We start from the raw sequence: 14582 nt of genomic DNA, 5'->3' as shown, positions 1-14582 counted from the left end.
TATTGGTTTTGGTTGTTTATCTTGTTTGAGATACGTTTTTAAAACAAATCATACTTATTTATTTGTATTACTATTGTTAGTACTATTATTATTAACTTTTTCTTACCTGAAGGTATTTGCAGCAATTAGTTTAAGATAATTTTTAAACATATCAGTATTATTATATATGTAGTAGTAGTAGTAGTCGTAGCATTACTATTATATTAGTAGTAGTAGTAGTAGTAGTAGTAGTAGTAGTAGTAGTAGAAGTACTAGTAGTAATAGTAGTGGTAGTAGTAGTAGTAGTAGTAGTAGTTATATCTCTTTACAACCTGAAAGTATTTACAGCAATTCTTTTGGTTGTTATTGTTGTTTACGATTCTTTTTTTCTTTTTTTGTAAAATTTTTTAAAACACTTAGTAACCGAGTTATAACTGAGTTATTATTATCATTATATTATTATTAATATTAGGTCTTGAAAAGTTACTAACTTGATTCATCCAGGGAACATTTCCAAGCACCAAACAGCAGACGTGCAATGCTTAAGGTTTGAGTGAGTATGGTTTATACTTGTTATACTTTTCCATACTCATTAGTTACATTTTTCTTTGTTGCTATTGTTTACTTTCAATTTTTTCACTTGTAAAGCCCCTTGTAGCTGTGTTTCGAAAGTTGCATATAAATAAAGTTAATCCACATTATTATTAGTATGAACTACTTGTAAACCAAATAAGTGCCACAGTAAAATTTTGATGGTCACTTTTGAGAAGTGGTGGAACTGTGGACATATCGGATGCTGGGTTTGTGTGGTTGATGCACATGTGTTTCCAATAGTTTGTGTTGTGTCTCTCTGTGTAGGACTGGGTAATAAAACAATATCAATAATTGCAGCAAACAATTTTCATCAGTAGCAATATAACAGAGGTCGAATATGGTGTAAGCACAGTGAGGAGGTACAACACATTATTGATCAAACTCAGATTTGAAACATGTTTACTGATTTTTAAATCGTAGCCCACACTCAGGAGCAAACATTTGTCATAAAACTGAACAGCAATAATAAATATAAAACTGATATGGATTTTTCAAACCTTGATGTATGTTCTGACCATATGTGCAACAACACCACATAAATACAGAATAATTAAGCAGTTGTATCAGCCCCTCTGTAAAAACAAATTAAAAAAACTCAACATTATTGTCTACCTGTGTGTAGGATGTGGTGCAGAACTGTTGTGTTACACTTCATTCATTTAACATATGTGTATTTTAATAAACTGCTGCTGCTGGTGAACTTTACCCCACTTACAGCGGAACCTTTCTTCGCCGGGGTTTGTTGGCGACACACATATGTGAAGCGCCACATTATTTACAGGTATTTTCTCCTTAACAAACGTGTTTTAATAAGTTGTAATGATATAAATTCAACCTGGTGCATCATGAGAGATTAAAGAATAATTAAAGATTAATTGAAATCAAAGTTATCATTAAACAAGGTGGGAAAAGGCCGTTTAGCAGCATGATGAATTTAACCACGCAATCAGCTGCCTCTCAGCCAATCAAAGTGGAGAGCGTTGGATTTGGCTGGCCTCTCATTGGCTGCGCGGGTAGGTGGCTCCCCTCGGGTGCTTCCACTGGATTCACCCTGAAATGCTTCCGCCGTGTACCCGGGTGAAGGTTCGGTGACGGTGACGTTAGCTGCTCGCTCCACTCAGGTTAACGTGTCCTCCACGATGTCGGGCCGGGTTCTGGTCGGAGTGAAGCGGGTCATCGACTACGCAGTGAAGGTAGAGCACGCGTCCATTGTTCCTACTGTTTCATTTACGGTTAAAGCCATGTTTTTTCTGCCTGTTGTCGCTCACTTGACTTTCTCTGCTAGCTTACTTTAGCATGCTAATGCCAAACCACACCACTGTCAACATGCTAATCTACAGGTTGAACTGGATGTGACAAATAACTGAGATTGTGTTTAGCTGCTGTGTGTGCGTGTCTGTTTGTCTGTGTCTTTGGGTGGGTTAGTTTGTGTGTGTCTGAGTGACTGAGTGTGTGTGACCTTCCTCTGGTGTTCTTGTTGTGTAACCTGCTGTCAGGCTCAACTTGTTAGTCCTCCCTAGACTTACCTGAGGGGCTTCCCCCCCCCATCTTGATTTAGCCTGTGTGACAATGGTGTGTGTTACAGTTACATAGTTGTAATCTTGGAGATGTCAGTGTGTGTGTGTGGAGCAGGAGCTGATCCTGCTGGAGCTGCCTGCTGCAGGATCCGTTCAATATTATCGACACGTTTCCATTATGTTACAAACTGTTTCTTCTAATCAATGTGGTAAATACTGTTATTTTGTTGCATCTATTAGAGTTCTGTCCCTCACATGCATCTCTGAGGTTTCTATGTTTTAAATTCCCCCGTCAGTGGGGTTTTCTTTTGTAGTTGTACTCTTGTCAAGGGTTAATTACAGAGGATGTCACGTCTTGTTAAGCCCCGTGAGGCAACTTGTCATTTGTGAATAGATTCAATACTTTATTGCCACACAACTCGGACGACAAGACAAGAGAACAATCCCAGTATAACAAGTCACAAGAAGAGAATCAAAACACTTGTGACAGAAAATCAATCAATCTTGAGGAAAAATTGAATTTTATGGCACGTCATATTATTATATTTAAGAGTATGTGCATTACGATGCAGATCCAAATACAAATCCAGATCTAGTGTATTTAAATGCAGCTTCAGGAGGGGGCTGTTGTGCCTTGGTGTTGGTTTCAACTCTATTTACTACTTTCTTGGAAATGTAAAAGTTACCGCTTACAGTTCAAGTTGACAGATAACTGAATGCTTGCACCAACGGAGCAACAATTCAGAGAACGCCCTCCGTTGTTTCGGCTTCACAGTGCCACCTTGCACAAAGCCAGGTCGAGCTGGAACATGGGCTGGGAGCCAGGCTTTATCACCTAACGCCAGCGCCAGACTTCACAGGTGCACTTGTGACTAAACTGGATCAAATCCCTCCGGCCATGCTCCAAAACCTCATAGATAAGCAAGAAGAGTGGAAACTGTTATAGAACCACACAGGTGTCACCAAAACACTTTATTTTGATGTCCACATACTCATGTCCATATCATGCATCACAAAGCAGTGTAGGGTTTGAATGTACACCTAGATCAATATTGCAGGTTTTCTGATATGAATCAACACCTTCAGGTCTCCTCTATAAGTCACAAGATGTCTTGCTGTTATACCCGTAGTGACTAATTTCTGTGTCGTTCATTTTGACCTGAAATCCAGACTGTCTGGAGTGTTTGTCACCATGTACCAGTGTAGTGACTCTGTCCTGCTGTCTCCCTCTTCCTCAGATTCGCGTGAAGCCGGACAACAGTGGTGTGGTGACAGATGGAGTCAAACACTCGATGAACCCCTTCTGTGAGATCGCTGTGGAGGAGGCGGTCAAGCTGAAGGAGAAGAAGTTCATTAAGGAGGTTGTGGCTGTGAGCTGTGGACCACAGCAATCACAGGTGGGTGCCATGGGGGGGAGGGGGGGGGGGGGGGGAGGGACTCTGCTCCTCTGCCTGGTCATCAGCTGTCCTGGAGAAGTGCAGTTTGTTGTGGCTGATGCATTGTCTTCTTTAATCATTTTAATAAAGTATATGTCTAATGTTGCAAGTTTGTGTGTGATAATGAGATAATAACATCCCACACCATATCTTTTATTATCAAGTTGTGCAGCTGGATAAAATTTCTTTGGCTGTGTTGCAGATTGTATACTTGTACTGTAATAATTATAGTTAATGTTCCAGCTTTTACTCAGGGAGCAGCTCCCACTAATTAATACTCAGCCAAAGCCCAGTTTGTGACCCGATTTTCTCCCTCACCCAGGAGACCATCCGCACCGCCCTTGCCATGGGTGCAGACCGAGGCATTCACGTGGAAGTGACTGGAAAAGAATATGAAAACATTGGGCCCCTGCAGATCTCCAAGATCATGGCTGCTTTGGCCAAGAAGGAGGATGCGCAACTCGTCATCCTCGGCAAACAGGTAAAAGATCCGGTTTCATTTATTTAAAAAATCTTATATTTCTCCTCTTATTAGCTGACAAACACTCTTGCACTGCTCCTATCTTCATTCAACGAGTTGTGTTGATTCCACAGGCCATCGATGACGACTGCAATCAGACGGGCCAGATGACGGCAGCCCTACTGGACTGGCCTCAGGTGACTTCACTGCAGCCTTTTGAATCAGTCCTTCTAAACCAGACAGTAGATTTAGGCCTTAAATGATCTGAGTGAATACTGCGAGTCATTTTCTTTTTCTAAGTGTTGAATGTGTGACATGCTGTTATCGGGCTGTGTCCCTGCCCTGGCTGCCTTATCAATGTTAGTGGAGACGAGTTTGGGTCAGTCAGATCTACAATGAACCTGCACAGATCAGCAAAACAGGTTAAAGGTCACTTGGACAGCTGTTGTGAAGTTCCACGGGCTGAACAGCAGATGGAGTACTTTGTTATCTCACAGGTTGAGGAGCCTGAAGCACAGATTATCCAGAGCTCAGTTCCAAAGTTACGTCCATTTCCATATCTGTTCAGTCATTTTTATTCGATTCGTACTCGCCTCATATCGTTTATGTTTCCTTTGATTTTCAGCAGTTTATTTTATTATACATTTATGTAGTTTATGCAGTTACTTAAGCCAACCAGCAGATGGGGCACAATGACTGCCTCTTTACCTCAAGTGAACCTGTTTGGTTCACTCTTGTCTTTGCATTGCAGGGATAGAAATTATATGTGATAAGAGTTTTAATACTCGCTCTTATTACTCCAGTTTCAGTTTTTTTGAATCAATGCTGTATCTCCATATCTCAGGGCACTTTCGCATCAGAGTTGACACTGGAAGGAGACAAAATTAAAGTGGTGAGAGAGATTGACGGCGGCCTGGAGACGATTAAAATCAACATGCCAGCAGTGGTGACCGCCGACCTTCGACTCAACACCCCCAGATATGCCACTCTGCCTAATATCATGGTAAGTTGCGGTTCGAAACACAAGAGGAATGTTACAGTTTGGTTGTCAGGAACACGTTTGGATTTGTGTGGAGAAAAATAAACAGTTACTGTCACAGTTGAGATATTGTTAAGTATTACACCATTTGCTCCCAACCATTATCATGCGTTTCTTCTCTTTCAGAAAGCCAAGAAGAAGAAAATCGCCAACATGAAGCCTGCAGACTTGGGAGTGGACCTCACGTCCCGGTTGGAGACGTTGAGAGTGGACGAGCCCCCGAAGAGGGAGGCGGGGGTGAAGGTGGAGACGGTGGACGACCTTGTGAGCAAACTGAAGGAGACGGGGACGATATAGAGGCAGGAGGAGCGCGAGGAGAGAAGAAGGGTGAGTGTCACTGCTGTTTATCATTATTTGAGTTAATACGTGATAACCTGTACATTCCAGATCTAGGAAAGGTTTGGTGAAAAATCATTTTATATTCTCTTATTGCTAAGTATTCCTAATATTCATATAGTTATGCCTGGGCAATAGGCCACATTTTACATTCAGATTTTCTAGTGAAGGAGCATAAACTTATTAAACCATTTCATTACTCATGACTTGAAGTGTCAATGTCATTTTAACATCTTTAATGTCTTTATTTTGCAAAAACTAACTTATTGCTTTAAGTATAATGTGTATCGCGGTGACAGAATCAAAGATAATTGGAATGTTTTTGATTTTAAATGCAGCTCATGTCTTCAATGTTCTCTGCTCTCCTCTTAGGACTGTTTATTGAATAACTGGACTGGATTACCTGAGCCACCCACTGGACGAGCTCATGCGTCGGCCCAATCCCTCCGTTTGACACTGAACCTCCTGAGGACATGCAGGGGGGGGGGGGGGGGGGGGGGGGGGGACTGACAGGAGAGGAGGAATACTGAGAAACACTGTCCGTCAGCAGAACAAAGAAGGATCATCTCTTCTTTGACCTACATCCCATCTTTCATGGATGACTCCTCAGTCATAGGCTACTGATAATAGACAGGAAGTCACGATGCAATAATTTAAATCCAGAAACCTCCTTTTTCTCACTGTTGCTGTTCATATTGCAACATCACCAGTACGATGCATTTTACCAACAGAACACTCGGCCTCTTCATCTTGTTTATCTGTTGTCTCGCTCAGAGGTGCAGTCTTTGTAAACGATGTATGTAAATATGACTCCAGACATATTCAGATGATTATTTCAATATTGGCATCATGACTGTCGGTAATCTGTAGTTTGTCTGTGAACGCTAACAGGGTTTCTGTCTAGACGGTGTCTCTCAGTATAAGCAACGGAAATGTATTCATAAATCTGAATTTTACCATAAGCGCCTCAGTTCTCTGTTGTCTGAACAGAACCATTACCATAACAATAAAGTAACCAATCTTTTTCATATCTTAATATGCTATACTTGTTCTGGTCCTCTGGTGTTTTGTCTTGGATTCTTCTCTGTGTTTGGCTTGGAGTAAAAAGAAAAGGTGTGTAAAGTCGAGTTGAGTAAAGGTGAGTAATTATAATAATATAACAGGTTATTTTGAGGAATATGCCACGATGTGAAAGTTGCAGCATAAATCCAACAAAAGTAATTCAGCATAAATGAAGATGAAGGATTCCAGTAATTAATAAATGCGGCAAAGTTATTTCTTTCATAGAGTAAATTCATCTGGAAGTCAATAACATTAAACATAAACATTAAAGAAATTATTATTGACCAAAACTGAATACATGTTTATCTGAAGAAATGTAGAAACATAATAAAATAAATTAATACATGCAGAAGTGCATAAACAAATACAAGAATGAATAGGTGTAGATGCATAAATGGAGAAACATGAATGGATTCATAAATGTAGAAATATATAAAGAAAATATAAATAGATGATTAAATTTGGAAACACAAATAAATACGTAAATCTATGAATACATGTAGTATTATAAGAAGAAATGAATGACTACATTTAGAAATACTAATAATATTTTCCATCATTAAATAGCAGCTATTTTATATATGTGTTTAGTTACCTATATCTGCATTTATTTATGTATTTAATCTTTACTTTTACACAACAACATCGAGTTCCTGACATGGTAGAAGTACTATAATGTGTAGTAGTATGAGGGGCGTGGCCTCACGTGCACAATCAGGGCTTTGACTCAGCACAGGTGAGCTGCGTGCACGTGCCTGTCAGCTGCAGCTCGGGAGCGCGCAGGAGGACACACAGGTGGTTCAGTCTCTTATGTCCCAGACACGAAGGACAAACATTCACCAGAGTGTCAACGTGCTGGACAGACAGGTGATAAAACGCGTCTGTGTTCCTGGATCTGTTCCCTCTCGCTCACATGGCTTCTCTGGATCAATCTGGGAGGTTAACAGCTGTTTTTCTGCTCGTTTCACTCAGCGTCTCTTTTCAAGGTAAGACTCCTCACTCACCTTCAGGTTTCAAGTGTCTAAGTGTTGCTGCTGCTTTGCTGTCTGTTGCTGTTTCCTCCTTAATAAGAAAAACGCTTTGATTTCATTAATCAGTGTGTGTGCGCGTCTTCCTAAGATTGTTCTCTTTTTGTAGATGATTCACGATAAACCATCCGAATGAAATGTATTTGTTTTAGGTATAAACAAAAGCAGACAATAAACCTCTATCTTATGTCAGCATTTTTTGTGTGTTCACTGTTTTCAAATGTGTCCCTGAGGCCATCACATCTTTAGATTAGAGCTGGGTTAAAAAGTATGTCATTATAAATGTCACAATATATTTAGTTTAGTAAGTTTAAAGACAGGTTTTTGCAGTGAAGGTTGTAGTTTGAAACTCTTCTTTATGAGCAGTGAATCAAAAACACTTGATTAACACGATGTAGGCCAATTATGTGTTATACCTCCACATGCACAATGCATTTAAGCATTTCATCAATGTATATTAAACTTTCAACACATTGCTATTGTTGGAAATTGAATTCATTCACTGCACAGCGCTTTTTCAGAGAATTGATGACTTCATGATTTTATGTTTCCTCTCCAAACCTACTGACTGGGCTCCACGCCGACAGGTGCACACTGCCAACTGGTGGTTGCTCCTGTGGGCCCCACCTTGGTGAACGCAAGAGCCGGCAGCAATGTGACTCTGGCTGTCCTCTTCGGGGGGGCCCCTGACCCAGTGGTCACCTGGTCTAAAGGAGCCTTGCCTGTCCTCACGTGGACCATTGGCTCCAGTGCTGCAGCAGACGTCGCCGAAGGATTCAAGGATGTGCTGGAGATCGGGACGGATGGATCTCTTACCTTCGTGAATGTGCTGCTCGACCACGCCGGCAACTACACCATGGAGCTGACCAAGTCTGGGCTGAGTCAAGCTGATACCGCTTTCACTCTGAAAGTGTTTGGTGAGTTTATAACTGGCTGATTTGGAGATGTGCGGCTGTCGTGTGGTGCAGGATTTAATGGCTGTTTAAACCAACTGATGCATGAACACATCACATGTGTTAAATCTGCTTGTTCCACAGTTTATTTAGGTAGATGCTCTTTTCAAAAGGGGAAATCTTGCATTGTAAGACAGAGTCTGCGTAGTAGTGATCGGAAGATAGGGTTGTAGCATTGACACGCGATCAGTCCTGGCTGTCAATCATGATGCTTAAGTAAAGCATCAGGCCTTTCAAAGATTTGGCATCTGAATAAGATATTGCGGTTGATCATTTAAAAGGAAAAAACAGGTTTGATGATCCTAATCCTAAATTGCTTCTTCCTCCTTTCACCTTTCCTCTCACACAGAAAACTTCCAGAACGTGGAGCTGACCGTGCAGCCTGAGTTACTCAAAGAGGGAATCGACCCCTTCCTCCTGCAGTACAGCGTGTTGAGAGGAGAGGTGGAGCAGCAGAAGTGGTTGTTCAACGGCACGGAGATAAAGACCAGCTCACACTACACGGTGAAGGACCGGAGCCTGGAGATCCTCAACCCGAACCGGAACGACACAGGCCGGTACACGGTGGTGCTGACGAACCCCCTGAGCCGCGTGGAAGCTCACCGGGACATCACCGTGCTGTGTAAGAACTTTAACTTTATTCTCGACCTCCATCCGTCCATCATTATAGTTTCACCTACATCTCCTTGATTCTTTGTGGTCTGCTGCAGATGGACCAGACGAGCCCAGACTCGAGGCCCGTCCAGCGAAGCCCTTCTACATCCCCGGTGACTCTCTGAGCCTCGTCTGCCAGGCGGGTGGATCCCCACGGCCCACCGCTGCGTGGGTCTTTGGTGATCTGACCTTTCCCGACTCCCAAGATGGAGTCCTGAATCGAACAAATGTACAGATCAGCCAAGGAGGTGTTTATACCTGCAAGTTGACCAATCAGCAGACGAAGGAACAGCGGCAGAAGAGCATGACTTTAAATGTTTATGGTATGTGGAAAGCCGTTATCAAACACTCATGACTCATTAACATCAGATGTTTTACAGTTTTAATGTAATTTTAAATGTACACACAACTTTTATACATTTTTTTATTTTGCAAAATATAAGTTTTACTATTGTGAGAAACAAAACATTGTATTGGATTATTTATTTATTTATTTATTAGTAAGGCTCTATTTTGCATGTCTTCATTTTACAATCATTTGTCCTTTATTGTTCTCAATCTTACAGAAAAATCTGCTTTGGTTCCATCAGGAAGATTTAAAATGCAATTTCTTGACTTTTAAATCTTGAGGTGTTTGCATTCGATCTGTAGGAATACAAAATTGTCTATATTCGTTTATTTGCCCAAGATCTTTTGAATTATCAGGACTTTATGAAAGGTTCATCATCTGACTTTGTTCATGTCTAAATGTCCAAATCAACCCAAAAGTGAATAACTAAGTTTTTAAATCAATTCTCCCTGTGAACAGAGAAGCCGTCGGGCGACCCGATCTGTTCTGTTCAGTCGGTGAATGTGACCGCTGCCCTGCTGTATCACTGTCAGTGGCCGGGGGGAACGCCACTGGCTCAGCTCTCTTTCCCAGAACTGAGCAGCAACAGCAGTGGAGCTGGAAACTTCAGCCTGACCGTCACCGCCTTGGCCAACTTAAACTTCAAAACTGTCACATGCATGGCTGCCCACCCAGTTGAGCAGAATAAGTGCAATATTACCGCAAGTACGTATAAGATGTTCCGTGGGTTATTAGTCGAGGATATCCATTTCCACCTTAAAAACTAAAACTTCTGCAAAACCTTATCTTCCCGCAGGTCGTCCGGTGGAGTTCCTCCCAGCCGTGAGAATGTCAGTCGACTCTCTGGGCAAAATAGTGGTGTCTCTGCAGTGTGTGAGCGACGCCTCGCCTCAGGCTGTGGTGTCCTGGTCCAAAGGCAGCGAGGCCGTCGCCAACGGGGCGACGCACGAGATCAGCAGTGACACCACACAGCTCCAGATCCGAGGCTACAATGTCAGTGACTTTGTCCAGCAGAAATACAGCTGCACGAGCCGCAACCCCCTGGGCAGCCAGAGGAGGGAAATACAGTTGCAAGGTAAAGTATAGATGCTCTTTGAAATGAACCAAGTGGTCAAAGACCATATATAAATACTTGGAGTTATGTAACTAATTGGTCAAGTTTGGTCTCTTCCCAAAGTTTACAAGATAAAGATGAAGTTGCAAAAGATCTGCAACAAAAGTTTGTTTGTTTTTCTATAATTAGAAATATTTACTGCTAGTTTATTTCTAACTAGAAGATAAATAGCATAAAATTGAAGTATTCAAATAAAGCGTCAAAGTTGTACTCAAATACAGTACTTGAGCAAATGTAATTAGTTTCTTGCCACCTCTGAAAACATATTTTTATATATATATGATGAAATGTATTTTTATACTGTAGATTAAACTGCAGTATATAAACTACACAAATGTAGCTATAGGAATGAGCTGCAACATTAAAATGATGCCTATAAATGAAGTGGTCAGTAATTTGACTCAAAAAATAATTCTGCTCTAGAAATGTAAAATAAGAAAATTTCCAAAGTTTCAAATTGTAAATAATTTGCTTCTTTAGGAAATTATAATGAAAGTTTTTTCATAAAGACATTTGTCTAACCAAACCTTAGATTAATTAATTTAGAAGTGAATACATAACAGATAAAAGGTAATAATACAAATAGTTAAACGTAACGTTTCTCCTTCTACATTTAATATACAGTGCAGTGCAGTGTCTGTTCAAAAGACACAATGGCCCCTCAGTCAGAGAGCCAAGTCATACCTGAGGTTACTTTTCCCTTTAAACAAAGCTCTCCAATCTTAGTGAACCCTCAGCAGCACCCCCCCCCCCTCTCCTGATGTGCCCCCATGTTCACAATCCCTCTCTCTCTCCAGGACCGTCCATCTCAGCTTTCAGTTTGTTCCCGAATCCCGAAGGAACCGTCGTCACGTTGACCTGGGAGGTCCCGCCCACCTCCGTCGTCACAGGTAAGGCAGTAGGAAGGACTCGGGGTTGATTCTTAAACACTGCACACAAACACACTGTTCTCACTCTGAACCAGATTTGCTGACCTTTACGAATTCAAACGCAGGGTTGAAAACAGAAACCTTTCACGGGAGATAGGGGCGTAAATATTGTGTCAGGGGTGAAAGTCCTGTGAAAAGCAAATGTCACTTTCTGTTGAGTCCTCATTCCGAACTGAATAGTTTGTGCTTTTTCTGCGAAGGCTTCGACATACAAGTGAAAGGGCCGAGCCTCCCGGGCGAAAAGCGTAATGGCACCGAATCGAGAGGCGCCTCAGACGGATATCGAACCATCCAGCAGAAACCTGGCTCGGCTCGGAGCACCGACGTCTTGGCCCTGGATCCAAACCTGTCGTACCGGTTTCGAGTCATCCCCCGAGCTCGTACGACGGAGGGGCAGCCCTCTGAGGTCCGCCGACTCGGCCCAGGTAGGGTTATTACGTTTTGAGAACCAGTTTCCCCTCCACAGGGTTGGGGAAGAAGCAGCAGTTGTAAAAGCATCGGTGACTCTCTGTGCCGTGGATTCTAGATGAAGGGCTGAGTGGTCCTGCCATCGCTGGGATCGCAGCCGGAATCCCCTGCAGCCTTCTCTTCCTGGTCCTGATGGGCGGCTTCATCTACCTGTGCGTCAACTGCAACAAGGACAAAAGTAGGTGCAAGGAAAAACGGGACCTAGTTTTCTTTACATGCTGCGATAAATGGTTTTGACTCTTTATTTTGTTTGTTTTCTAGGTCGGCCGGCGAGGTACCCGGTGTCCAGAGCCGTCGAGAAGGTTAAAATCACAGACATTAGTAGAATGGCGAGACCAGCGGTATATAACTGCCCCGAATCCACATTATGATCACAAAAGCACAAGACGGCAGCAATCGTACTCCGGGGTGTTTTAGCTTCATTTTTGTACAGCAGGAGTTGGTGGAGATGCCCTCATCCATCTTTATTACACAGTCTATGGTTTTGCTGATGAACACCCAAGTGCTGAAGTATCGATCTTAGCAAATTCAAGCTTTAAAGCAGCAAAAGTCAATATTGTCTGTGTGGAGCGAGACAAAGGCCGACCAGTCCCGATGATTTCAAACAAGCTGCAACAAATTTCAGACCTGCACAGACATCAGTTCTTTAATTATCCCTTTGTCCCGATCCAGCTCGAATTGTGATGGTTTCCTTTTTGGCTCCCGTCTCATCCCTCATGAAAATCCATTCAGTAGTTTTGACCCAATCCTGCTAACAAGCAAATGGTCAGCGGGTGAAAACATAATCTCCGTGGCGGAGGTAATAAATAACAAGGAGCTTATCAGGTTGGCTTCAATATCAACAAGTGATGGGGGCCTTGTGGATGGTGAAATATAAACCACACAGTAAATGTCAAGCATCAGATTCTTTTGCATGTTCTACAACAAACTAAGCAGCTATGACTTAGTTTCTCTCTCTCTCTCTCTCTCTCTCTCTCTCTCTCTCTCTCTCTCTCTCTCAACAGGTCATAACAACCCAGTCAGAGATGACTCCTCATCACCTGCTGGCAGGAGGACTGAAGTCTCCCCCTGATTACAACAAACTACAGCAGGTAGTTTTGAATGTATTAAAACACGTTGCTTCCTTCTTGTTGATTCACAGTTAAAGATGAAACGTTTGTGTGTTTCCTCTCAGGCGCCCTCTGAGCGATCGGTGGCTCTCCCCACGTTCGTCCCCCCCCCGCCCGTCAGAGTCGCCACAATTGTCTGAACGTAGCGTATGTGTTGATGCGTTTATTAATTCTGTACAGCATTCTTTATTTTAAATTTTTTAATCATAAGAATTTATATATTTGTATCGTTCCTTTAACTGATTTAAATTTCCATTTCTTAAACAATATGTAATGTATTATTGATGTAAGTTTTTAAGTTATGTCTGTATCTGTTTAGCTTATTAAGGACAACTTGTCTCCGTCCTATTTACCACAACTCAACATGTTATCAGGATATAATTCAAAACACAACTTAACTCATGTCCCAGGTCACTGAATATGTTTTATCAGCAAAATGTCCTCTTTTTTTAAATTATATATTTTTTTTATTGAACTGCATGTGAAATCAATGTTACTTCACATTATATACTCTGTTTAAACCCTCAAATAAATCCTAATTTATTCAGTTTCATCTCTTTCCCCACGTGTACTTTATTTAACAGTTTTTCAGTACAAACCAATGTAAGCCACTGACATTGAGCAGGTTTGTGGACGTGCAGCTTTTTGTTATATTTGTGGAGTTCAATACAATCTTTACTTTCTCTCGGGACTACAGGTAGAACAGTTTGGGGACATGTGGGTCGGGTCAGATAAAGTGACAGTACAGGTTTGAACACACATGGAAAGAGCAGAGATTGCAGAAAACACTATCAACCAACCCCCTCCTTGTCTGATACGGCTGTTTGTGAACTAGGCTAAAACAAAGTTAACGTTCCAAATAGCCTTTATAAAATATTCAGATGTGTAACTTCAGGTTTGTAATAAGTTTTATTTGATTAATCTAACCTAAATAAAACCAGTGACGCCTGTCAGTGAGAAGCCTGCTCCTCCCTGTCTCTGGTTTGGGAGTTGAAGTGATGAACAACGCAAGGAAGCAAGATGGTGAGCGACGTCCCCTCTCAACAATAATGGTTGTTGCCAAAACGAAGGATCATATTAAGTGTTGGCCTTTTAAAATGAGGTCACACACTGAGCACTAGATGGCGCTGTTGACATTTACCTGCTCAGACTCATCTCTACTTATTTGTTCAGTTGATCTTTTGACCAAAATCTATTAGTATTTTAACACACAAGAAGCCACACGTTTGATTCTGACTTATAGAACATACGAATATATATTGGTATTAATGCCAAATAATTTTAGAAGCTCATAAATAAGTTAACCATTAATTATTAATTAGCATCAGTATATCAGTGATCAGTAAATATTGTAGAATCGGGATCTTAATTTCAACAACTAAATATTTTAGGTAGACTTATTTTAAGGTATAGATGATTTATGTTACTGTTAAAATATCAGTTACAATAAAACAAAGGTTAAATTTAGAATCTGGTCAAAAATGCTTATTTATATCTTTAGGTGCTTGTTTTAAATAATAATATAACTTTATTTGTATAGCACTTATCTAAACAA

At 41.4% G+C, this 14582-nt stretch overlaps 2 protein-coding genes across 2 annotated transcripts; both read left to right on the top strand.

The window, feature by feature from the left end:
• The first annotated feature begins 1609 nt into the window (after positions 1-1609).
• etfb (electron transfer flavoprotein subunit beta) lies at positions 1610-6397 on the top strand. The gene is made up of 7 exons (XM_053433699.1): positions 1610-1766; positions 3329-3487; positions 3849-4007; positions 4121-4183; positions 4831-4989; positions 5152-5352; positions 5734-6397. Exons 1-6 carry the CDS (start codon positions 1713-1715, stop codon positions 5320-5322), a joined length of 765 nt encoding a protein of 254 aa, XP_053289674.1. The 5' UTR covers positions 1610-1712; the 3' UTR covers positions 5323-5352; positions 5734-6397.
• A 789-nt stretch (positions 6398-7186) lies between these two features.
• On the top strand, positions 7187-13580 carry vsig10l (V-set and immunoglobulin domain containing 10 like). Its single transcript, XM_053433625.1, has 12 exons — positions 7187-7409; positions 8039-8368; positions 8754-9026; positions 9115-9381; positions 9867-10112; positions 10204-10482; positions 11319-11411; positions 11651-11875; positions 11977-12096; positions 12180-12220; positions 12923-13009; positions 13093-13580. Exons 1-12 carry the CDS (start codon positions 7337-7339, stop codon positions 13165-13167), a joined length of 2109 nt encoding a protein of 702 aa, XP_053289600.1. The 5' UTR covers positions 7187-7336; the 3' UTR covers positions 13168-13580.
• Positions 13581-14582: the final 1002 nt, after the last annotated feature.

The sequence above is a fragment of the Pleuronectes platessa genome, chromosome 10 (genome assembly GCF_947347685.1).
Source record: "Pleuronectes platessa chromosome 10, fPlePla1.1, whole genome shotgun sequence".
Classification (NCBI taxonomy): domain Eukaryota; kingdom Metazoa; phylum Chordata; class Actinopteri; order Pleuronectiformes; family Pleuronectidae; genus Pleuronectes; species Pleuronectes platessa.
This window is presented reverse-complemented; position numbering and strand designations above follow the sequence as displayed.

Bases quoted from the DNA above. Each gene is read 5' to 3' on its own strand.
- etfb (XM_053433699.1), top strand. From the start codon at position 1,713: ATGTCGGGCCGGGTTCTGGTCGGAGTGAAGCGGGTCATCGACTACGCA. The intron at 1,767-3,328 runs GTAGAGCACGCG...CCTCTTCCTCAG, and splicing joins TCATCGACTACGCAGTGAAG to ATTCGCGTGAAGCCGGACAA. The intron at 3,488-3,848 runs GTGGGTGCCATG...TCCCTCACCCAG, and splicing joins GTGGACCACAGCAATCACAG to GAGACCATCCGCACCGCCCT.
- vsig10l (XM_053433625.1), top strand. From the start codon at position 7,337: ATGGCTTCTCTGGATCAATCTGGGAGGTTAACAGCTGTTTTTCTGCTC. The intron at 10,483-11,318 runs GTAAAGTATAGA...CTCTCTCTCCAG, and splicing joins GAGGGAAATACAGTTGCAAG to GACCGTCCATCTCAGCTTTC. The intron at 12,221-12,922 runs GTTAAAATCACA...CTCTCTCAACAG, and splicing joins TGTCCAGAGCCGTCGAGAAG to GTCATAACAACCCAGTCAGA.